The following is a 25,353-nucleotide window of genomic DNA, read 5'->3' as shown; positions in this document are numbered from 1 at the left end:
GAGTGCCAGAAGGTCATTTTCTCTTCCCAACTGAAATTCCTGTTTGCCAGGCAGGTAGAACTATAATGGCGATAAAAATGGCCCTATCTAGAGCCAGTGTTTGGTTTGTCTGTTCTGGGCTGCTGTAGTAACAACATGGCAAACTCCATGGAACAGGACCTGCTCTCTATGTAGATATAAACGACTCATTCTAAGCTAACGAAAACACAACAATTCTTAGTTTCAGGTGAATGTTAACTACTGAAAACACATTTATGAACATTATATTCCATTTCTGCCATATATCCCCCTCAATCATACACACTGGACCTTTAACTCAGCACAAAGCCTGATAGACGTTTGGATACATTCAGCAAATTCAGATAAGTCACGTGGATAACAGAAGATTATAAATACTTTAAGTGACAGCAAACTTTTTTCAAAGCCTTGTCAAAGGGCCATAACTATCTAACCAGACAAATCCAGCAATTTTCATATTGGCATTGGCCTGTCTTATGAGGACCATAACTCTGACTGTGGGCCACTTCAACTTTCAAAATACTCACACACAAAATATTTTTAAAAACTACAAATGTTCCTCTTAAAAAGGCTTTTGCGGCCACTTGCTGCTTGTCTTTATTATTACTGACATTCTTTAGAAAATATCCAACAAATGAGGTTCAGAATAATAATTAGAAATAGATGTGTAGTCATAAATCTTCTGAGTGCTGGAGCCTGACAGTATTTGCATAACAGTGTGTGTAATGAGTATTGGAAGGAGACTGAATAGCTATTGTTTTATAGCAGAGCACAAATGGAGTGTAAATTTGACAGGGCTGCCCAGCGGAACAGTATTTATGATGCGGCTCAGAAACATTACAGGAATTCCTGATTCCTATCAAGGCGTACGCCATTTGATTTCCCAGCTTATCCCTTCAGATTTTGAGGTAATAGTTTATGCAAGAATTAAATATTTTTGGCATTCTGCATTACATAGTTCTTCCAAATGGTAACTATTGCATTTGGACGAGGCCTCTGGAGCTCGGATGTCTTTGGATAAGCCTGAAGCCGAAAAACCTCAGAGTATTGCTTAGAGACACAGGCTCGGTTCAAAACAAACCCTGCAGCTCCCAAACCTACTGTATTTGTGAATGAGGTTTGGCACTGCGGTACATTTTCATAAATATGGCTAGATAGGTAGGCAAATGAAAAACTGTTGGTCCCTGAATGTTTAAAACATGATTTTCTTCACAGCTATGAATCCACATGAATCAAAGTCCACAGAAGCTGAGCAGATAAAATCTGGTGCAGTGGGAGTAAATCATCAGTTCACAAGCTCAGTCATCATCTTGTCCTGATCTCAACATTGTATGCTTGTTCACCTCTTAACTCCACGAGAGGATGAGCGAAAACATGTGAAAACAGGAAGTGGCCATGAATCTTATGTCAACCTGTGACTTCCTGTCAATCCATCATTTTCAGTGCATTTGTCAGGCAGAATCTGATCCCAGAACACAATACAAACACAGGATAGCAGGGGGGTTAAAACACAATCAGATGTCATAGAACCAACAAAAACATGACAAAAGGTCACGTGTAGTCTTGCGTCTTTCTCCAAAGCAACTTTTACTGAATGGCATAAAGATGGTGGCCTTTTTCCCAGCCTCCATACTGTCACATCCATATGCAGGACATTGTCACTGCATGTTTAGGTTTGTCTGCCGACTGTGTTGAAAGACAAGCCATGATGGGAGTTTCATCCCGAGCCAAAGCCTCCTCTTGCCTCCCCCGGAGCAGCTACAAAAAGGCCATGGTTAGAGGGGGCTCTGAAGTTGAATGGCTGTTTGTCTTAGTATCGGCCTAAGGTCTGATGAGAACGAGGTAAAGGGGAAGCCCACTGTGAAACAGCCTATTTTCTTATGAAATGTTTAAGGGGCATATGTGTATGTGGTCTCCATGGTGGGAACGGTGTGAATGAGTGAATGTGACAGTGGGAAGAGAGGAGTGTATAGGCAAAGAGAGGAGGAGGAGGGTTCTGTGGTGTTGGAAGAACCTCAGCTATCCAGCGCTCACCGCAGCCTGTTAACGGAAACCTCATGAGCAGGCTTGCATCTCCTCTTCTTTCTCTCCCTGCTATCCCCCTGCTGTTCTTCCTCCCTCCTCTCTTAGATCTTCTCCCCGTCCTTCCTTCCATGTGTTTTTGGAGGGAACTCAACCAGAGAAGCAGCACAGTGCTCCGAGCTCTGTGGCGGCAGACAAACTCTGCTCCTTTCAGCTCGACAGACAATCATCACAGTTACTGTCTGTCGGCTGGAAAGAGCCAAGCCACCTCTATTTGGTTTGGTCGCGAAGGGAAGGATGGGAAGACATTAAATGGAACACACACACACAATTAAATACATGTTGGAGCGAGAGACCCCAGATACAGTTTCTGAAAGGGCAAAGGGGACAGAAACTGGGTCTTAGTTTCAATTGTTTTAGTATTTGCAGATGATGTATTTATGTTCATTCAGAAATGTCCCCAATCAGCCACAACATTAAAACCACTGACAGGTGAGGTGAATAACACTGATCATCTCGTTACAATGCAATGTTCTGCTTGGAAACCCTGGGTGTTGGCATGCATGTGGATGCCACTTGACCTGCACCACCCACCCAAACACTGTTGCAGACCAAGTACGTCCCCTCAAGGCAACAGCACACCCCGATGGCAGTGGCCCCCCAGCAGCGCAATGCGCCATGCCACCCCGCCAAAACTGGTCAGGAGTGGCCTGAAGAATGTGACAGAGTGCCCAAGGCATCCACTTGGCCTCCAAATTCCCCAGATCCTAATCAAACTGAGCATTTGTGGAACGTGCTGATTCCCACCTTGCAAGCAACAGGACTCAGATGATCCATGGCCAACGACCTGGTGCCAGACACCACAGGACACACCCCAGAGGTCCTGTGTCCATTCCTCGAAAGGTCAGAGCCAAATCTGATCTAAGAAGGCCCCACCAAGGATTGCACCTGACTCTAGGGTAATCGGCACGTCCCACAGATGCTTAATTGAATTGGGATCTGGATAATTTGGAGGCCAGATCAATGCCTTGAGCACTTTGGCCCATACAATGTGACAAAGTGCTCAAGGCCATGAGCACTTTGGCCCATACAATGTGACAAAGTGCTCAAGGCCATGAGCACTTTGTCACATTGTATGGGCCATTCCTAATCAGTTTTTGCAGTGTGGCATGGTGCATTGTGCTGCTGGGGGGGGAGCACTGTCATCGGGCACTGCTGTTAACATAAGGGGACGTACTTGGTCCACTCACATACTTGGTCCCCTTCACTTTCTTTGGGTCATCCCTGAGCAGTTTCCTGAGTTGTGCCATGGTACATTGTCCTGCTGGGATGAGGGGCATGTTGCCATCAGGGGGTGTAGCTGGTCTGCAACAGTGTTGGGTGGGTGGTGAGTGTCAAGTGGCATCCATATGAATGCCAAAACCCAAAGCTTTCCAGCAGAACATTGCATTGCAATGACATGAAATGGTATTCCCTTCATCTGTCAGTGGTTTTAATGTTGTGGCTGATTGGTGTATGAGGTTGTTTAAATCTTGAGCCAATTGCGGCCACACTTGTATGTTATAGAAAGTTGCCTCACCTTTCCCTTTGTCACTTCCTCTCTTCAGGGTCCTCCTAACTACAGCACATATGCAGGTCTGCACAGTAATCAGATTCTCACCGTCAAGGTTTGTCCCTCCAAGCGAAGTGTTCCTTAGTCCTCCCAGCAGTCTCCGCTCTCTGTCAGGCTGCTGATCTGTCACTCTCCCTGCAAACAGAAGAGCAAAACACTCTTCTTGAGCTTTCCCTTCTGGCTTACAGCTTCAGAGGCTGCTGAACTCTCAACTGTTTTTCCCACAGCAGTCATTTCTCTCTTGGTTGGACTCTGATCTGCGCTCTCTTACTGTCATTAACTATGAATTTCTTAACTCATCTCTCCCTTTCTCTTCTCCCTCTCTTTTGTCTTTCAACACACTCCATGTCCTCTCCCCTGTTTTTCCCCTCATTGCGTTGTTTCTGTCGTCCTACTCTTTGTCCCTTTGCCTCTCAGATGGTCTTCCCCAGATATGACCATGGTTTTCTCTCTGGAGAGCAGTCCGGTAGCTTTCAGAGACGCTTTCTGAAGGTAGACCACAACTAAGGCATGTGTGCGTTTTTAACACTTTAACCAACCTTTCTTATTCATGTTCTGATCAGCCGTGTATCTCCCTTCTTTCGTTCTTTTTTCGACTTTCTCAGTCATGTTGCATCTCATTGATTTCATGTTTGATCATTTTTTCATAATGTCCTTGTGTGTGCTGGCTTGTTTAGTTGTATTAACATGACTTGTTATGGGACATTTTATATAAAAGTTCAAAAGCATCCAAAAATGTAGGAAAACATCTTGGAAGACAGATCACACACTTTTCAAAAAGCCTCAAGAAATGTGTGCTTCTCATTACAAGGAGAATAAAAGAGCTTTGTTGGTGACAGTTTAGTTCAAGCCTGAGCTTAATAGAGACATAATAATTATCAGCGCAAGGAAATAAGGTTTCAGTCTTCTATCTGAAGCTCTTGCTAATATCACTTTCATGAAAGGGCTTGCTGTGCCATGTTGCTTGCCGCAACAAAGCAGCGCCTAATGCACCACATGTCTGTAGAGATGAGAGGGTGCAGAGGAAGTGTCACCATGTGACTATAGAGACAACACTGGGCCTGCATCCCCCGTCAGTGGTGAGCAAGAATTTTAGGGCGTTAATTGTTTCTCTTTGGCACAAGCATGAGGGTAGAAATCAACAGAAAGGGACGTGTCCCCAGTTTGATGTAAAACCAGTGATGAAAGTATCTTTAATAGGAGGTGACGGTCCTGTTTTGTTTTTCTGGAGCATAAACAGAAAAGAAACGCCCCATGTTGTCCTCAATTAACAGTTCCTTGTGTGTGAGTGTGCATTTGTCAGCATGGTTGTGTTTCACTCTGTGACTAAATATCAGACTGACTCACTGAATGAGGACTGCTGCTCTTTGCCAGCTCCAGTCTGTCTGTGTTGTCATATTTGAAGTCTCCATCTGTTATGTGACAACACATTCTCCCTACCGTCATTATTGGACATTCAGGGATGGTGTGTCAATTTCTGCCCTTTACATGCATTTTTTCTTCAAAATAAACATCCTTTTTCACAGGAAATGTACAGTTTCCACTCATTAAATGTCTCTTTTCAAAATAAAGTTAGGATGTAAGTCTAAAACTTCATTTTTATGTTTAATTTCCTAGGTTTAGGCAACAAAATTAGGTGATTCAGTTTCGAAAAAAATCATGGCTTTGCTTAAAATGAGTAAGTTTGTAGCTATTCTGATAGAACGTCACATGACATACATCACTAGTGCAGGATACTGTACATATTAGCACACTACGTTGTTATTAAAATAACTCGATTGACTGTCTCCAGATGGAAGCTCAGTTTGCTTGACCCATCCACCATCTCGCCCACCCTATGGCGACTCTCTGGCTCTTTATGCTACAACTGTATTTGGAACAAAAAATGCCCCCACCCTGTGGCTCTCACACCACCGCTAAAGGGTGCCTCTTTGTGTGAGTGTAACAGCCACTGGGTGCCGGGACCAAAGACTGTATATAAAGATGGAAAATGCATCTCAACTTATTCCCACTCCCCCGAAAATGAAGCCGAAGTATCCCCGATACAGCAGTTGCCATCTTGCGTTGGTGACGTCATTTAAAGCCAGAGTCTGCGCAGTAGCAATCCCTGCAGTATTGTGTTCCAACTGTACACCCGTCCAACAAATTGCAAGCAGCACCATTGATTCTGAGCATATCAATGGGCTCACATAGCTGTCCATCATCAATCCAACTGTTACTAAAATAATGTTTTGCTTTTTCATGGTATTAAAAAAATTAAATCTTGTATTCCTTTCCCTCATTCTTCTGTTATTGTTTTTATTTTTCATCAGGGTGACCAAGGCCAGGCTGGACCTGCTGGTCCTCCCGGTCCCCCAGGCCCCCCTGGCCCCCGAGGCCCCCCTGGGAACACAGGCAAGGATGGCCCACGTGGCCCTGCTGGCGAGCCGGTAAGAGCCTCTCCTCATGCATCATCACAAGTGCCAGAACATACACTCACTACACAAAACAATACACCCATACACACCCACACACTCCACTTAGTTGCTGTTATTCTCGTCCTCCTCCATCATTCTCCCCCTTTTCCTTACCCTCTAACTAAGGTTACACCACAAAGAATGCAGTCATGTAAAACACCTCAGTCATCAGCAGCTGCCGTTACCCCATTTGTTCTGACCTGGTAGGGTTCGACAGTAGGGTATGACAGCTTGCAAATGTGTGTATTCTATGTGTCAATGTGCATTTATATACACATATTAAGGGGAAAAAGGGTCTACGCAGTAAATAGCAGTGAACCCATATTCTCATTTTTCCGGGTTTGCCAGTGAGCTGTGGCTTACCTAAAAGCTCCCAGAATAGCAGCTCTACTCCTGGCCTCATCTGTTTTGTGTAAGACAGCGGCCACAAAGTTCTCCAACACGCCCCCCATTCTCCCACCCTCCCACCACGACTGTGTCGCTGTGCACCCCTGAAACAGATATGGCACTGTGGCGGGTTCATGGGCAGTTTGCCGGCCTCACCAAACAATAGTTATGCTCCTCGCCTGAGGCAGTTTATGTTTCTCAAAATTTACTTTCTGCTTCCCAGAGTTTAGTTCATAGGCAGTGGCAGCTTAAAGCTGTGGTTGTAGGATGGAAGAGAGAGACAGAGGCCATAAGGTAATTGTTGTTTGACCAAGTGAGGGAATGAATGCTCCTTTAACCTAAACTGGCACGGGACAACAAAAGGATTCAAGTGAAAAGTGTTGCCTTCAGCGTGGGTGAGTTGAGAGCTTACGCAGAACCGACAAAAAGGAAAGCCAGCACAGCTCCAAAAATGACTAAAAGCAGGCGGGTCGAAGTGAGGAGGCCCGTCCTGTAGCCCAGTCAATTTCAAATGTATTCTCCAAGTTGATTAAAGGCATTGCAAAACCCAAAACAGCAAAACAAAGTAGAGTGGCGCTAATAGCCGCTCCATGTTGTGGGCAGATGTCTGAGTGGGCTGAGCAGGAGAAAGTAAGTAAGCAAGCCTGCCAGTGTGTGTGTCCTTAAACCCTTGACATTTGTATCTGGAAACAGAGAACTAAGGGGATGACAGCTTAAACAAAGTTGCACCTTGTTTCTGTCTGATGCACAGCTACGTGAAACTGCTGTGGCGGACTTGTCCGTAAATAACATTTGCTTTGTTTCAGCATATCTAAATTCAAGAAATCATTTTAAGTAAATTTAGTATCGTCCCTAATTGGAAATGTATCTGACATCTGAACCGGTCTTCATCCATCCTTTGCTGCGCTCAGGATAAAAGGAGGTGCAAAAAAATTATTTGCAACGGTGATTTGTTTCCCGCTGCTGTGAAGGAAAGATCAAAAGAGGAGGAGGAGGTAAGAGGGGTGAGAGAAGAGGTTAAAAAGCTGCTGGAGCAACTGAGGATGGGAATAAAAGAGAGTAGAGGAGATCAGGGTGACAGTTTGTATGTGACGGCTGAGCGCCGGAGGAAGAAAACCAGCTGGAACACATCTGAGTAGCTTCTGCACATTATTGTAAAATATGAGGACAGAGCGGAAGGTTAATAACCTCCAATTTATATCATGCATTTATTACAGTGCATTGAGTGATCAAGTAAACACAACTACTTGATAGCAGAGGGCTCTTACACAAGTTCCCACTAAGCTGTCTCTGCCATGGATGACTTCATAGCAGATGTTGCTCCAAGCACACGTCCACCTGGGCCTCTCAAACAGCCACAATAGGTCTGTTTACCTAAATAACCCAAATCACTGATGGACAGATGCCAGAGAGCGGACATGGAATACTCTCTCGGTATTTGTCTTAGGGAGGGGGTATACACCAAGTCCTCAGCAGGGCTCCACAGTCATCTCCTGCCAATTGCAAAGGAAAAAACCCTTGAAGATAAAAAACGACTGGCCAGCTCACTCAGTGAGTCAAAAGTACAAGCAGGCAGTCCAAAAATGCATCCAAAGCACTCTGACTGTAGTTAAAAATCCTTCATTAAAGCATGGATAACCAACACGTTTCGACTAGAGAATCTTCATCAGGGTGTAAAATGCATTGGAAACAGGTGTGCAGTTGAAGAGCTCATGCTATAAATGATTAGCATATTCAGTGACAAGAAATGGTTCAGTGCCAAATGAATAGAGAGGAAACAACAGTGAAATGAAATAAGAATTGATGAATATTGTGACAAACTGAAAAATATAAAATATGTATGACAAAGACAAAAAACAATATGAGTGAATGGACAACAAACTTATAACGTGAAAAGTAGTGTATAACTCATGATAACCCCCAGTAAAATACATCTAAAAACATGTCATCAGTGATATTGTACATTTAAGAGAGAGCGCACAAAAACACTCAAATGTTCAACCTCACTAATAGATGTCCAAAAACATGACAACAATACTGAGAGGAAGGTATGATGTAAGAAAACCATAATAAATCACCCTCAATGATACATGTCCAAAAAACATGACAAACAAGCAATAATGTAAGAAGCCAGGAGTGTGTAGTAATGATGGTACTATGTACAACTTCAACAATAAAATGATCATTTGTATATCAGTTACTCACCCTGAGTTATGTTGAATTCATTAAGGAAACTTTGTTTGTCTTGCATGCCTCCAAAGTGAACGAAGAATCCAAAAAGTAAGAAAAATTGATGAGTTGAACTATTTCAAAACTGTCACACAGCTCGTGCAGTATAATCCGAATCTCATTTATCCAGCTGTATGCTCAGTACTTCTCAAACAGACAGTCCTTTCCAAAGGGTAACTGAATAAAAGTGAGACTTATTTGTGCTCTCTTTGATGCCAGACTCTAATACTAAGGTTTTTTTTTTAGTAAAAATACATGTGTTTGGGAAGTATGCGACTGAATAAATAAGATTTGAAACCATAGTTATCGAAATAGATGCCTAATTGGCTGCCATAAAAGCACTGTATTATGGGATATTTTGATATGGTGTGGCTGTAGTTAAACATGGCCCACTTTTGCTCCAATTCATCCAGAATTTTCTCTGTTTTTGGATTCTTCGTTAACCGTTAAGGCATCCAAGAAAAGAAAGTTTTCTTCACAAATACATTGCAACACGGGTGAGTAATTGACATACAAACGATCATTTTGTGGGTGAATTATTCCTTTAAAAATTGTTGTTGTTTCGATGATGGTGGAGGACAGCGCCAGTCCAAACTCTCCCATAGGTGTTCACTTGGATTGAGATCTGATGACTGCTGTGGCTGCAGCATATGAAACTACTCAATGAGCCTTTGTGCCCTGTGGATGCATCTGTATTTTGTTTTTGTGTTTTTGGGGCTTTTTTTTTTTTGTCACCCGTCAGTGTGGCTCAGAATAAGTGCTGGTTTAACTTAAATCCATGGACTGGCCTTGCTTTGGTAAACACTGACATCTAGTGGATAAAGTTGTTCAGCCCTTTGATGGGGATTTACCTGAAATTGACACCATATCTGAGTTTCTCCTCTGTCCTTCTCAGGGTTTCCCAGGTCGTGATGGTGTAGAGGTGAGTGTGGTTCGGATCTAGTTCAAGCAATCTGGTAGTTCTAAGCAAATTACTATTATAAGTCTGCAGTGATGATTTGTCTTTTTCTGAATAATTATGGTATATTTCTGCCTTAGGGGCCACAGGGATTGCCTGGGAAGCCGGTAAGATCCCTAATAGATTACTCAGCTTGACTCGTTTTTTGTGTCTTAGCTATTCTGCTATTTGCTACAGAAGTGTCAAGTGACCAAAAAGTTTGTACTTGTGACATTTATCGACTGTTCTGAACTAACAGGGAGAAGATGGTGAGCCTGGCTATCCAGGACCACAGGGTCCTCCAGGAGCGAAGGTACAGATAAGCGTTAATCACCCATTAGCTAGAGCATTTTAATGTATCTTTCCATGTGTTGATATTGATATTGAATGTGTTGAAACAGGGCGAGGCAGGTATGGGAGAAAAAGGAGAAAGAGGCATGGATGGAATCCCAGGATTCAAGGTAGATGACCGATATAAAATAGCATTTAAACATTACAACCACAAATAAAATATCCATTGCATTTTTTCTACACCATATGTTAATGTTAAATATTTGTATGTGTTATCAAACAGGGGGACAAAGGGGAATCAGGAGAGCAAGGACCACAGGGACCCATGGTATGTGTATTAACACCCTAAAATCATTCTGTTATAAACACATGTATTATGATTATCTTTAGTTCAGTCAGGAACACTTTAGTCAGAGATACTTAATTTCCAGTTATATTTGGCAGTATGGCTCTGTTCTGGGGCCTCTCTGCCTTTCTTCGGGCCTACACAGAAAGCTGCTTCCATGTGCATACGTGGAAAGCCATAAGGCAGAGAGAGCACACCTCTCCGCCCTTCTGCATGCCCACATGGAAAGCCTAAAGCGGAGAGAGTACACCTCCCTGCCCTGTCATGTGCAAATGAGGAAAGCCTAAGGCAGAGAGAGCACACCTCTCTGCCCTTCCATGTGCAAATGAGGAAAGCCAGAGGCAGACAGAGCAACCCTCCCTGCCCTTCCATGTGCCTACATGGAAAGCCTAAGGCAGGGAGAGCAGCAGCAAAGACCCCCAGGAACAAAACAGAGCAGCATCAATGAAAAACAGGCACAGATAAGTCAGACGCAGCATAAAAAGGAGGAGCTGGGGTGGAGGCAGGTTGCAAAGCAGCTTGCAGAGGAAGCAGCAATAGTAGGCAGGCCAGAGCAGTTTAAATAGGGTGCCCCAAATGAGATTTGCCAATTGGTTGCATAGAAAGGAATCATGTGATCTATCAGCTGACTCCCTTCCATCAATCAGCTGCTCCATCAGTTGATTGGACTGTTTGAGATCAGCTGATGTAGCTGGGACGTGAGCTGAGCTTGACACCGTGACCTGCCTGAACTAACGCTATGCTCAGTTTGTTTATGTATCTCGCATTCCTGCGTTTCTGTCTCTGCCTCAGGGTTATCCCGGCGAAAAAGGCGCCACAGGCTCCTCAGACGTCATCGACTTCAACGGGAAGCTTCTAGATGCTTTCCAGGTGAGTGACATCAAAGGGTCAATGAGACTAGATTTATGGTTGCATCAAATATTCCGTCAGACATTTATCACTGAATCTCAAGTTAGGCGTCAGAAAAAAGACTTAAACAGGCTCAGAAATGGTTGCGTGGTAAGAAACATATCTGAATATTTTCTTTTTTGGAACCGCAAAACTGAACATGTCACCATTTCTTCTCGACAGGCCATCAACACCATCAGTGTTTCGGTAATCAGCTGTTGTTTCTGCATGGTTTTGGTGGAGTGATCAGTAACCAACACTTATGCATACACTCACACAAACACCCTGTGTGCATCCACACCTGCTTCAGCCAGCAGATGCCCTCCACCCAGTACTTCAGATGTATTGGATGTCACTCTGGAGGTCACATCTAGACTATCAGTAAATGTCTCTGGTTTACTCCGAGGCTTTCTTGTGTATTCATTTAGGAGAAAACGCACAGCCCCAGCAAATATAGTACAGCTGTGCTCTTCTATCAGATAACATGTAGCCTAAAGAAGCATGCTTAATCATGCAGAAAAATCAACAGCCTTTGTTACATTGTTCTGAGTGTGTTTCCATGCCATATATCCAACGTGCCTCACAAGATACGTGGCTGTAACTTGCTTCAGGGCAGCATGGTGTTTTTATGTCTATGCATTTGTGTTCCACATAACTGAGTGCACAAGGGGAATGCATTGGGAAGGATTGGGGGGGGGGACCCCTCATAGTCACCACAGTCTCAGTTTCATATCCCCCTCATACACAAGACCCTTTGATTTTACCATGTACCGTGCTACATGCTAATAACAGATGACTATCTCTGCAGTGGAGTGTGCATTTGATTAAAAACCACTATGCATCAGGTCCCCTCAGACCTGGTCTGAAATGGGCTTCTGCATGCGACGCTGTGGACAGCAGCGTGAGATAGTTACAAAGGAGTCGGTGAAAACATGAACCTGAGATCTTATCAGAAGCCTCTTGCCAACGTGGATCAGTTGGCACCGAATCACACGCAAGGTCTCAGCTAGAGTGAAAGCGGGGAGCGCTCATTGGCCACCCAGCTCGTGTTATGACCTGTTCACTTGTTTGTGTGAAAAGCCTTATTGGTTTCATCTGTGGTGAAGTTTTAGGTGATGATGACTCTGGTTTATAACCATGCTGAAATTGGTTGCTTGTTAGTATCATTCTGCTTTCTGTATAATTATTTGCATGAATAGCCTTCACTTTCAATTGATGGAAGATCTCGGATCAAATAGTTGTTTTTAAACATGTAGCGGTGTCCATGACTTGAATGGAAGACAAACCAAAAGTTACAAGTTAGAAAAAAGAGGAGAATCGGCATGTACACCTCCGGGAGGGAACATGGGTTCCTTTTTTATGACTTCAAGATGGCTGTGGACTTCAGAGGAAGAAGTAACAAGTGTAACCTTGTGAATGTAAAGATTAAGGAGTGTGATTTAGGAGGGTGTCACTCATCCACCAGCACAGAAAACAGTATGGGATGGATATGGTATGCTATTCGTCATCCATCGTCAGTGTTACATAAAATCACATGACTGCTTTGATCCTCTTGTTTTTGTGCGACGGTCTCATCCTGCATCAAAACAATTAACAGAATGGAAAATGATGCCAGGCTATTGTGTACCACAAACCACAGTCAGCACAATCTTTATAAGATAAAATTGCTTCAAGTTGGTTGTGATCAGTGAACACAGTGAACGAAGAAGTCATCAGCTTTGTTTACTGTCAGGCTTGTGTTGTGAAATCCATCATCCTTCTTGTATTGTTTTGTGTTGGCTGGTGTACAAGCCTTATGTTGGAGTTCCCAGTCTCTTCAACATTGTGATGAACAGCCTAAACAGCCATATATATACACAACATGTCAATGTGACGGTCTTAAAATGACAGAGGTGGCTATAATCAGCGTTTTCAACAATGGATAACATTCTTGTATGTGAAAGGTTTCAATCATAGTGATGAATCAACAGCGAATTATCTCTGCAGTTCCTTTCAGCTCTCTGAAGCTTTACTGCATGTTTCAGGTCTTTGTTTGTGCTTTTCATATTTATTGTCGAAGTTCCATGTCACAGCTCTCATCAGCGATGTTTTTGGCCACAACAGCCAGCCATTTTCAGCACAAAAAGCTCTATAATAAACCCCACTCTGCCATCCATGCCAAAAGGCAAACAGGCAAAGTTAGCAACTAGCTGGTGAACATCATGTCGCATTAAAGAGCCAGATATTTCCCTCAGGAGTCCATGGGGAGCAAAAGATATATAAATGATTAGACAGCCATTTATTAGGACACAAACAAAACTCCAAATGAATGCTGATGTTGCTCTATATCTCTTGGATGTGCAAATAAGCAACTTTTTGCTAACACGTTTGCCACATCAACCTTAATGACCAGTGTGTACGATTTAGTGGCATCTAGTGGTGAAGTTGCAGATTGCAAGCAACTGAATAATCCTCCACTCACCCCTCTATTTGCAAGCATGTGGAAGAACCTGCAGTGAGTCCCCTTTTAGAGCCAGTGTTTGGTTTGTCTGTTCTGGGCTACTGTAGAAACACAGTGGTGCAACGTGGCAGGCTCCGTGGAAGAGGACCTGCTCCTTATATAGATATAACTGGCTTATTCCAAACTAACGAAATCACAGTTCTTATTTTCAGGTGATTATACATTAATGAAAACAAAATTATGAATCCCCCTAAATCCTACACACTGGTCATTTAAAGGTGGTGATGTTGTGTTTACAGCTTGTTTCCACTGCCCCCAAGTGGCCAAAACATTATTGCAGGTCCAAAATGGAAAAAATGTAATTCAGTGTAAGATGAGCCACATAGAGTTTATATGGGCATTTATATCACTGGGTCATTTTCTGTCTTTCCACAGGGCCCACCTGGACCACCTGGACCCCCAGGCCCTTCAGGAGAAAAGGTAAGGAGCTCTGATGATGCTTAATTAAAATCAAAGTAGATTTTGTGTTAAGACTTGAGTTTGTGGTGTCTAAGCCGGTCTTATTGATTGAGTGTATATTTTTTTCTCTTGGTCGTCTTCAGGGTGAACTTGGTTTACCTGGGCCTGCAGGAGTCGATGGGGAGAAGGTAGGGTCTGATGAGATTGTTGATTGTGCAGGCTTTTTTATATGGTTTATGTATGGTTGTATGAGAGCTTAGTTATTCTTTCGGACTACTCCTTGCTACGCTTAACGTGACATCTCTTCTTGAATCTTTGCCTCCAGGGACCTAAAGGTGACATGGGTGAGACAGGACCTCCTGGCGAGCGGGGAGAGAAGGGAGAGATGGGGCTGTCTGGGCCTACTGTAAGTAGTGACAATAAACATGTTTCTCTGATACACAAACAGTGGAAAGTGCATAAACAGCTCATCTTGCTCTATGTGGGTCAGGGTATGGACGGACACAAAGGAGAGAAAGGCGACTGCAGAATGGATGATAACCTGGTTGGTGTCACACACACGCAATACAACATTCACTCATATATGTGTATCATATCAGATCAGTGCAGAGGACTAGTAGCTGTGCATGTTTTAGCCCATTAAACACTTTACTGTAGATTGTTATTTTTATTTCTGACTCGTCTAATTTCAATGATGCTCAGGTTCAGATGATTTCCCAGCCAGGCCCACCTGGCCCACCTGGCCCACCAGGAGTCCCTGGGTCCCCTGGATCTATGGTGAGTAGGGGAGAGTAGGGTTGCTTGGGACAGGGGGACAGTGCCTTTTAGAAAAAGCAACTATACCTGTGCTTTTCACCATGCTCGTACTTAGCCGCATCCTCTTCACTTTCAACCTCTAAGTGGAGGCCCTATTACTATTCCTCACAATTTGTTTTAATTTTCAAATCTACAGTGTGTCAGTAAATTTTTGGCTCTTTTGTTATTTTTCTTCTAACATACTGTTTTTAGTTATGCCACATACTCTTTGAACAGACACTAATGTTTCGGTCCTCCTGGAGCTTCGTGGAGAGTGTCCAACACCATTATTTCCAACACTGAGCTTAAATAGAGACAGCCCCACCCATTCCACAGGTGTGCACAGGTGTGAGGGAATTAATCTGTGGGTGTGTTTCCCAGTAACTGACAACAGCCTGTGCACCATATGTCACATATCCCACAAACAAAAGTACAAGGGTCCCAAAGGATTAAATGATGAGATATCATGGTGTGTCATGCTTTAATGGTTTTGGGATCTCAAAAAGACTAATTTATGAGACATGGCATAAGACAATACAATGTTGAAAATTTTAAATGATTTATGAAAGCTGCAAGGCCGATGTGTTCATTCATAAGATCAACATTTTTGGTAAATAATTTTGTAAATAGCCTTTATTGTGTGAGGAGCTTGGGTTTTCTAGGTTTTTCTAGGTTGTTTTGTTCCCTTGTTGTCAGTTATTGAGAAACACACCCACAGTGCCACTCAATGGGTGGGGCAGTTTTTATTTAAGGTCAGTGTTGGAAATAATGGCGGTGAACACTCTTGACGAATGTCCAGGAGGACCGAATTGTTAGCACTTACTAATAAATTGTGAAGCTGAGAAAGAGCAGTGTGCGGGATTTTCTGTTCAAAGACTCCAGTGATATTTTCCAACGCATCTGCATCTGAGACAGTTGGATGTGCGAATACCTTTCTTCAAACCAGTTATGCCACATAGACAAAAAATGTCATCGGAAAGCTGATTTTCTGGTCTTTTAGTTATGCTAGTATGAGCTGTCTGAATTTTTGTTGGTGGCGGACAGTTGGGACAATTACCCAGGGGTGGTTGGGACAATGTTGCTCATAGTTTCTTTGTAACAAATTTCCAAAAGTTGCTTTTTTTTAAATTGGAATGATATTTTTAAAGGCCAGAACAAGATGTCCCAACCGTCCCAGAGAGGCTGAAATTTGGGGAAAGTTACTACATTTTACAAACTTGTGCCTTTCCCTTTTGGGTTGGGCTCTAAAAATTATGATTGTTAGCAGACAGTTGTATCTATCCAGGGTTCAATTTACTTTCATTACTGTTCAAATAGTCTGTGAGTAATAGAAAGTCGATACAAAAATGTCCCAACCGACCCTGCTCTTAAAATCACTACCAGCATCCAAAGTAGAAACTATTCAAGTCAAGTTTGTTTTTTGCACCTGTAGCCGTCACACTCACAGTACACAATGTTTTTCAGGGGCTGCATGGAATGCCTGGTCCTAAGGTAAGACTGAAACCACACATCTAGTACATGGTAGAGGCTATGACATGTTGTGTGGTTCTCATTGTTCCTGTGTTTCTAATGCAGGGTGAGCCTGGATTTGGAATAAAGGGAGAGAAGGGGGACTTGGGTGCTCCTGGACCCAGAGTAAGTGACCGATTATTATCATAATACAACATGATATACCTGGACATGACACAGTGATGATAATGAACTTTAACTGCAGGGATTAGACGGTGGCCCGGGCTTAACTGGGCCTGCAGGGTTGGTGGGTCTTCCAGGTGCGAAGGGAGAAAAAGTAAGCACCCTATCACCTCCATAAATAGTTTACAAACTTTTTTTATTGTCAGTAAACAATACGTAATGATTTATATGTGTGAATATGTGTTTGCAGGGCAGACCAGGGGAGCCTGGACTAGACGTAAGTTTCTAACTAGAAATTTCGATCTTGACATTATTAATTAGATCGTTTTCAGTTTAACTCCAGTGATAAGCTGCCTTCTGACCCGTTTGTGCTTCTTTTTCCAGGGTTTCCCAGGCCTGATGGGAGAGAAAGGTGACCGAGGGGAAAGAGGAGATAAGGTTAGTACAGAAACCAGAAGGAAATACTTCATTATCTTCAATACAATACAACCAACAATCAGTTGTTTCTGCCCTCTTCATGCTCAGGGTGACAGGGGAGGAGTGGGAAAGAGGGGTCTAAAGGGCCAGAAGGGAGAGCAGGGTCCTCCGGGCTTGGACCAGCCTTGTCCTGTGGTATGTCACCTCCACACAGACACACACACTGTAACACTTAACTTACTATCACTTTCCTTTCACTATACTGTATTTCCCTGCTTTCTTCTCTCAGCACTGTTTCTGTCATTTTCTGTGTGTTTCTCTGAGTTTCCTCCTCAATGCTGTGAATGTGTAACTGGCTCTTGCTGACAGGGCTGTGATGAGACTAAAGGTGTGTCTGAGGAGGCAGGGCTTTCTTCCGCTCCACCTCCACCTCTTCCTCCTTCCGGCCCTGAGGCCCCCTGTCCTGTGGTACAGTATCTCTGCTTCCTTCCTCCTCGTCTCACGTCACTATCTATGCATGTTGATATTTTCTTTTCAAACACTTTCTGTCATGTCTTATACCTCTTTGAAAATCGCCACGACAGTTGTTTCCTCACCATCTGCTCATGAAAGAGAGGCACGTGCTTGTGACAGCACGAGATGTATATCCTCCTCAGCTGAGCTGTAACACTAGCTAGCTCAGTCGTGCTAAGTGAGCCAGCAGTAGATGTTCTTTCTCCTAGCTATTTGTGATCGGTAGGACCCGATAAGCAGTGATGGCCTCATGAAGCCTCATGAAGCATTTTCTTTATTTTCTGGGCCCGCAAGATGGTGCTTTTTGTTGAACCAAAGGTTTAAAACACACTGAATTGTCATTCTTTGGGCCTCTCTTTTTATACCAAGAGCGCCATCTAGTGGACACAGAAAATGAAGACAATGCTTCATGAGGCTTCATGAGGCCATCACTACCGATAAGTATAAAAAATGAAACACTGTCAACGATAATAATGTCCCAGTGTCTTCAGATGAGTACTTATTAATTAACAGCATCTTATCTTGTTACTGGTGCTAAAATTGGTCAAATTTGTTGCCATATCAAACTACAAACATTTTTAATCATAAATAAACACGTTACAACCATTAAACGTGATCAGGTTTTGGACCTTGTTCACGTTTGTGTCGGGATCGGCTGCAGACTGACTTGGCAGAGATGGCTGCCATCTTGTTTTTACATGGATTAGTGTATTGTGCTCTTACTACCACTAGATGACCCACAATCAGAATCACGACTGTAAGGTGCGTTTAAGCATGCGTCCCATGACATTTTCTTCCGTGTTAACATTCCACTGGTGTTCTCTCTCTGCAGGGACAAGACGGGCTGCCCATACCAGGCTGCTGGCACAAGGTGAGTGTTAAGAGGTCTAACTTTTTCTTTAAAAACATATTCTAACTAATAATGAATTAATTAGCATTTCATTATAAGACAGCAGCCGACACAGTCATAGAACAGTTAAAACCTAACACTATGTGCAACTAAAGCCTACGTTATGACCCAAGGATTGTCAGCATTAAATTTATTGCTTGACTCTGATTTGACACAGGGGCATTTTGTAAGTATATGACAGTGTGTGAGCTTGTAAATGTCAAGCATGAGTATTTGAGATCCATATTTTTAATTTGATATGCTACTAATAATCAATCCCTACTATTCTTCTTTTGCAGTGATGACTAACCAGCAGCATGGAGTCTGTACATATTGATATGGTATATATTGCAATTGAATACTACACCAACAACCCGCTCCCTTTTTTTTTTTTATCATAAAACGTTTTATATAATATATTGAGATTTTTTTTTAACAAGGACATTCTTGAGTCTACAGTATTATGAAAGCTTTTTGTAGAGATCCAGCGTCGTTGAGAATGCAGCTGTGGTTTTGAAGAGAAGAAACTGAACTGGCAGTTGGACTCTTACTTTGAAGGACAGTCCAGATGACAGTGTTGGAGTGCCTTGACGGTCTCGCGGCCTTACTAACAAAGCCTGACTCGCTGCCTGATTGTAATCACGAATGGATATAACTGTGTGTGCACTTACCCAGTCTCACGGATGCTTGGATGGATGGATGGACAGATCTCTTTGGGAGTGGCAGATGGAGGAACGTGGGTCAGTACTCTCTTCTCCTCTCTCTGTTTTTTATAAAAGGAGGAAATGGCAAGACAGAAGCTCAAACGCAAGCGTCTCTCTCAGCCCTAAAGGGGCTCAGGGCCTGGTGGAGAAAGGACACATAGACGGGCAGAGAGCTCAAGGGGCAGACTGGCCTTTATGAGGCAGAGCAAGCCATGTCATGCCTCAAGTGTCACACCGAACACTCAGATCCTCTGTTATGGAAACTCTCCAGGAGGGGGCGGCAGAGAACCCTGCATTTCCACATTCACCTGAGAAGCGAAGACACACCTGTGGCTGATGATGTTGCGCGACAGCTTGACAACCGGTCGAAGTTATTTGACGTCACTGGCACATAAGGAAGGATTTACTGCACAGATACATTGAACAAGTTGTGGTGATCTCTTGTACGGCTCTTTTGTAAAGGTTTTCACTCATTAAATGCATGATCATAACAAGGCACAGCGTTGTTTAGCATCCTGACAGCTTGTATGACTTGTGGTCCCTCATTGAAACCTCAAACAACAGTAGATTCAGTTTCATTTGCAATAAGCAGCCTTTAATCATCTTTCCATTTGAGCAAGCCACTCAGAGAAGTCAGTGAGTCTGCCTTTTAATGGCTCACACTTGTGGCAGTGGTGACTTGTGTTCCTTTGTTATATTCTTACATATTTCATGTCCAGTTACATTTTGCATTCCTGTGCATTGCCATGTTTGTATAATATATAGGTAGCGCAACTTCAAGGCCAGATTTGAAGGAACCATTTACAGTATTTGTGATAAACCAGTGTTTCAGCTGCCTTGACAAACGATTACCAATCAGTTTTTTTCCTTAATTTTCTGTGTAACTGTTGCCTTTTGACTGATCATTATCCTTTAATCACTGATGAAGACGTGTTTAATTGCTGTTGCCCTGATTGCTCTGGACAACAGTGTAAGTTTTTGCTGCTGACTTAAATGTGTGTTGTTTGTTTGATATTTTTGAATCAATATTAGTCATTTGGACTGAAGGACTAACAGACTAAAGTATGAAATTTGAATCAAATGTATACACAGTTTTTGGGGTAATTATTCATTTTTATTCAGCAATGCACGTTAGGACAAAGGTTTCTAACTTATTTAGCATTTTGCGTGTGTACTTTTTCAGTTATCACAAAAGGTTTTAGTCTTTCCAATCAGATGACTTTTATTCGTGTGTTTTGGTCTTTGTAATACTTTTTTTTTCTCAGATGGAATTTCTTGGTGCTTAAATACTCTTATGTACCCGTTTTAAAGCTCTGTTCTGCATATCCATATGCAAGACCTCACACATGTCCACAGTTATACATAGATTGTTCTTTAAAGGAATGTTGGAAGTCAGCATTACCAAGTAGGTTTTTCACTTACAAGGAATTTGATTTGTTTATGGTGCATACATTAAACATACAATAAACATATTAAGAGGAATAAGAATAAGGCAAGTACTGCAACACTCAAGAACATAAATTAAGAATAGAAAAGTTACAATAAAATATGACAAAGATATATTTTTTTAAAGTATTATAACATAAAAAATATGTATAACCTCCTGAGTCCTGAACTTTTGTTAGCTATTTGTAATTGGCAGAGCCCGATAAGTATAAAAAACGAAATATTGTCGACGATAACTAAGTCCAAATGTCCTCAAACAAGACCGTAATGAAATCAAACGAGTACATCCTAATTAACAGCATCTTACCATACTGTTGCTAAAATTGGTCAAATTTGTTGCCATATCAAACTACAAACATTATTAATCATAAGTTACGAAGTTGCAATCATTAAATGTGATCAGGTTTTGGACCTTGTCCACTTTTGTGTCGGAATCGGCTGCAGACTGGCTGTAGAGTTGGCTGCCATCTTGTTTTTACATGGATTAGTGTATTGTGCTCTTACTGCCACTAGATGGCACCAAAATGTGCCCACGAACAGGGACAATAGGTCTAAGTTACATAGAATCAGTGGTGTAGTGGAAGGTATACGCAGGTATACGGGGTATGCCCACTTCTTTTTCGGGCCATTTACAGTATACCCACCTATCAGCGAAAAAGCCATTGTAATATATAGGAGAGTATACCGACTTCCTCCACGCTAATCTGTCCATCTACTTAGTAGTACACCCACCTCATCAACTACCACTACACCACTGCATAGAATGAAGTATAAGGTCAAGTAAACCCAAAATATGATGTCCTGATATGTGGACACAGGGTCTAAGGAGGATAATACGGCTGATGAGCATGGGGAAAAAGAAATTGTAACTGGGTGTACTGATTAACTGGAGGCTGATATTACTCTCTTTAAGAGGCTATGACATCCATCTATTGGTACTAACCATTGGTACCAACCATGTCAGCATAGGTTGCCATAAAGGGGCCAAATGCTCCAAAGTTGGGCAAAAATTTGGCGAGGGAACAACTGGCATGGCGATTTTCAAAGGGGTCCCTTGAACTCTCACCTCAAGATATCTGAATGAAAATGGCTTCTATGGGCACCCACGAGTCTCCCCTAAACTTAAAGGCTCGTTCCCAATAAATGTTTTGTTCCTTACAGTCAATGTACTCCCACAAAAAGGACAACCAGCTTTTTGACGAACAATGACTTCCTTAAAATGTATTGATATATAACACATTAAAACAGGATTGTTGTGGAACTCTAAATGTTAACTGCACCAGTATCAGTCTAAGATAATTAGTAATATTAACTGTAAAATAAGAAACCAAAGTATATCAGGATGCGATTCCTTCCCTCTCCATACAGTTTTCAGCTAGCCTTATACTTCAGCAGCATAAGCAAGTTCCTGAAATTCAGTTCTGGCTTTTGCTTTTGCCCCGATGAAAAATTTTCTGGGGGCACCACTGCACAAATGGAAAAATGTGTTTCAGTTTCTTAGTGGACATGTGTGTATTCTACATTGATATTTGGTGCACTTTTTTAACAATATGAAAAATATTCAGCAATATATATTCTGGTTAATCGCTAGGCATGACTGACGGACAATCATTTACAACATTTTTATTGTCAGCCTGAATATGAACAGTGTTTTACTGGTTGATTATCTTCAGTCACCATCAACATACAGGCTGCCCAATACTGAACCCAGAAAACCCACAGTACATTAGTAACGCTGACTTTCTGTTTGTAATTAAACTAGCAGGCTTACGTGATGTCGCAGTAGTCAAGATGAAGGCCACATATCTCTGTAGTGGTCGTCCCTGTTTAGGTCTGAAATGACAGTGTGTAAGATGACTTTTTATCTGAATTTTTCTTTTTGTGCAAAGCTCCTTTTACAGTATGTATGTACAGTATACCTGCAAAGTACAAAGCTGAATTACTGGCATCACACAAAGCCATTTCCATATCAGTGGGATACATATGATGTGAGGTTCTACCTAATGTTTTAACTTTAGAAAGGTTTTGCAAGAAAGATCGCACTGCACCACTCATTTATGAAGTTAAAGGTACTAGTATAGAAATCTTTTCTACAAAACACAAATCCCTAAATGAGTTGCATATCATTAAGCTGAAATAGAAAAGCTGAAAACAAAAACATTGACTGAGAAGTTACATTAGAAGCAGGAAGCTTAAACTGTAAACCACATTGTTCTTAGCTTATTTCACTGGAAGCTGATGGTTATCTGTCACTTAACATTGTGATATGTTTTTTATTTCTTTTGCAGATTCTATCAGTTTCAGTTTTAAGGTCTAATGGGGTCAGTATACATGACACGGTGTCTGAATACAGTTTGGTGATTTAGCAAGTCATATATCACAGTATTAGCTTGACTTTGTGAGAATGTTTTTCTTTTCGGTTGTGTATTTGGTTGTAAAAGAATTAAGCTATTTTTGTAATTACTTCTCTAAAAATGTATAACGTGAAATCCGGTCAACTAAACATGTAGACTGAAGTCAGCTCTCCAGTTTCATGTTTTTTGTCTATTAAATCATAATCATGTAAAATTAATTTGGTTTCATTTATTTTGACATTAATACAACACCAAGATGTTTCACCATGCACATATTAAAAAAATGCAGTGACACAACACACGGCACATAGGCATGGAATTATCAACACATTCTCACTCCGACCTCGTCACATATTGACGTTTTGGTCATGGACTTTCCAAGTACGTGCAAGGTACTCCGGGTGCGTTGGTTGTTGACGTTCTGGGACACCAGGTCAAGTTCTCTTCTTTCAAGATACACTTCCATTTTCCCAGGAAATGTAACGTTTACAAACAGTGTCTTTCAAAATAAAAACACAAATTGACATCTTTTTTCCTTTGACAACAAACACACATGGTTGGGTTCAGGCAACAAAAAGGAAGTGGTTAGGTTTAGAAAAAAAGAACAGTGCTTGACTTAAGAATCTTGCAGGTCGCGAACATCGCTCCGGATGAAAGTCAGTGTTTGTTGAACCCATCCCTCCGTCCACCCCACTGGGATTTTCATCGCTTTAACTTTCATCCTTGTCCCCCTGACACCGCCGGGCGCCATTGAACTATAACAGCAACCGTCTGTGTATCATACCAAAGTTAAAGGACGCTTTTTTTCATTGGTTTCTGACGCCAAAAGTCACTGCCCAAGCACTGGATTTTGATGACTTCGGAGTGAGACCGTGCTCGAATTATTTAGAAAAGTAAACACATGGCAATTTATTATCCAAAGAGAGAAAAAATTTGATAAGAGAGATAAAAAACCAAAAAAAACAAACAGAAGCTGCACAAAAACACACATTCGTCCGTTATCTGTAATCACCCATCCTACTCAGGGTGATGGGGGCTGGAGCTGATCCCAGCTGACATTGGGTGAGAGGCAGGGTAGGTCACACCCTGGACAGGTCGCCAGACACTGAGGAGACTTTGACGTCAGGGACCTGGGCCCAAATTTGAGTACACTTGACCCCAAAGTCTGGTTTGTTTGATTAATTTGCAAACTGTATAGGCTACTGTACCTGAGCACAGACTGACATACCAGGGTCCACTTGAGAAGCTGGACTCGAGTTCAGTTCATGTCTACTCAGGTACATTTTGCATGAAGTGAGAAAACCAACAAAACAAGTAAGTGGACTGCTATTTAAACCAGTAGCAGTCGACCACACAAAAGGGCCCAAGCCAGCCAGCATGTTAGAACCCGGATTCCTCTTGCTACAAGACGACAATGCTAATACAAAAAGTAAAAAACTAGAGACATAAAAAAAAAAACAATACCAGAATATTTTAAAATATAAATTGAAGATATGCATGTCCTTTAATATCTAAATAAAGGTGCAATCAGAGGCCAATGTACCATAGAAGGCTGCCCTATAGCATAGAGTGCTGCAGGGATGACGTCACTACGGAAGTATACATTGCCTTGGTTCCCTCAACAAAAAGCCAAATGGGATTTTTCCATTTGATTAATTGGATGAATTTGGATTATTGCAGAGAATAAAGTGTGGCAAACAAAAGTTTATGATGCTTACACATTTTGTTCAGTGAGATAATCTTCAAAATGAACATCAGTTTTATGGTTTTTGAAGAGTAAATGCAATTCGCAGAAACAAAAAGCTAACATAACTGACTTAAAACCATGTTCGGCATGATGACGCTCTGTAGTCTCATTTAGTCACTTGTACAACTGTCTTTTTAAAGGCAGATGAAAGCTTCAGAATTCACGAGTTGGATATTATGTTGTAGAGCAAAGCGTGAAACGACAGACCTTATTCAGGCATCTCACCAAAAGCCCTTTAAAAACCACCTATTGACTTCAATGCGAGGGAACAAGAACTGCAAAAATGCTAGCTCTTTTCCGAGTTTTATCTAATTAAAAACCAAAAAAGTCAGTATCAATAAATAGCCTACTGAAATAACCTACACTGTGTTAAAAAAAATATTCCAGTAACAGCTGCCATGAAGTTTATTTTGCTGAATGTGTTGATCAGTCCCTGTTACTTCCTGTTTGTTTTTGACATCTGACACCCTGTGGAAAGCTCCAAAAGAGAATGTCTTCACCTTAAGCCTAGTTCACATTCCACGATTTTCACCCTGATTTTGTGTCGCAGAGACTATCGTAATCTTTTGAGTGTTCACGCTTGGCGACGTGTGTTTCTGTCAGTGGGAGTATTGCCAACTGTGTTACGACCTGTGTGTGCACACCACAAGATTTCTCCACCGAGCCCTCGCCAACAGAGCCCCAGATAACGCGGTGATGTCACCAAACTTGGAGATGACACATCGTAAAGGCATGGATATTCTTCCCAGTGTTGAATCAGATGTGCGTCCA

At 42.1% G+C, this 25,353-nt stretch overlaps 1 protein-coding gene across 1 annotated transcript; it reads left to right on the top strand.

Annotated features, from left to right (window-relative positions):
* Window positions 1-2,686: 2,686 nt before the first annotated feature.
* Window positions 2,687-23,053, top strand: col23a1a (collagen type XXIII alpha 1 chain a). The gene is made up of 24 exons (XM_050042425.1): window positions 2,687-2,776; window positions 3,648-3,707; window positions 4,070-4,144; window positions 5,965-6,081; window positions 9,620-9,646; window positions 9,763-9,789; window positions 9,921-9,974; window positions 10,063-10,122; window positions 10,236-10,280; window positions 11,091-11,168; window positions 14,062-14,106; window positions 14,229-14,273; window positions 14,411-14,491; window positions 14,576-14,629; window positions 14,788-14,862; window positions 16,345-16,371; window positions 16,456-16,515; window positions 16,595-16,666; window positions 16,763-16,789; window positions 16,897-16,950; window positions 17,038-17,124; window positions 17,299-17,397; window positions 18,275-18,313; window positions 19,111-23,053. Exons 1-24 carry the CDS (start codon window positions 2,687-2,689, stop codon window positions 19,159-19,161), a joined length of 1,449 nt encoding a protein of 482 aa, XP_049898382.1. The 3' UTR covers window positions 19,162-23,053.
* Window positions 23,054-25,353: the final 2,300 nt, after the last annotated feature.

Source organism: Epinephelus moara, chromosome 4, assembly GCF_006386435.1.
Source record: "Epinephelus moara isolate mb chromosome 4, YSFRI_EMoa_1.0, whole genome shotgun sequence".
Lineage (NCBI taxonomy): Eukaryota > Metazoa > Chordata > Actinopteri > Perciformes > Serranidae > Epinephelus > Epinephelus moara.
Note: the sequence above shows the minus strand (reverse complement) of the source record. Positions and strands in the feature narration are given on the sequence as shown.

Coding starts and splice junctions, on each gene's coding strand:
- col23a1a (XM_050042425.1), top strand. CDS start 2,687: ATGGCAGTGGCCCCCCAGCAGCGCAATGCGCCATGCCACCCCGCCAAA. Junction 9,790..9,920: donor AGGGATTGCCTGGGAAGCCG/GTAAGATCCCTA, acceptor CTGAACTAACAG/GGAGAAGATGGTGAGCCTGG. Junction 10,123..10,235: donor ATGGAATCCCAGGATTCAAG/GTAGATGACCGA, acceptor GTTATCAAACAG/GGGGACAAAGGGGAATCAGG.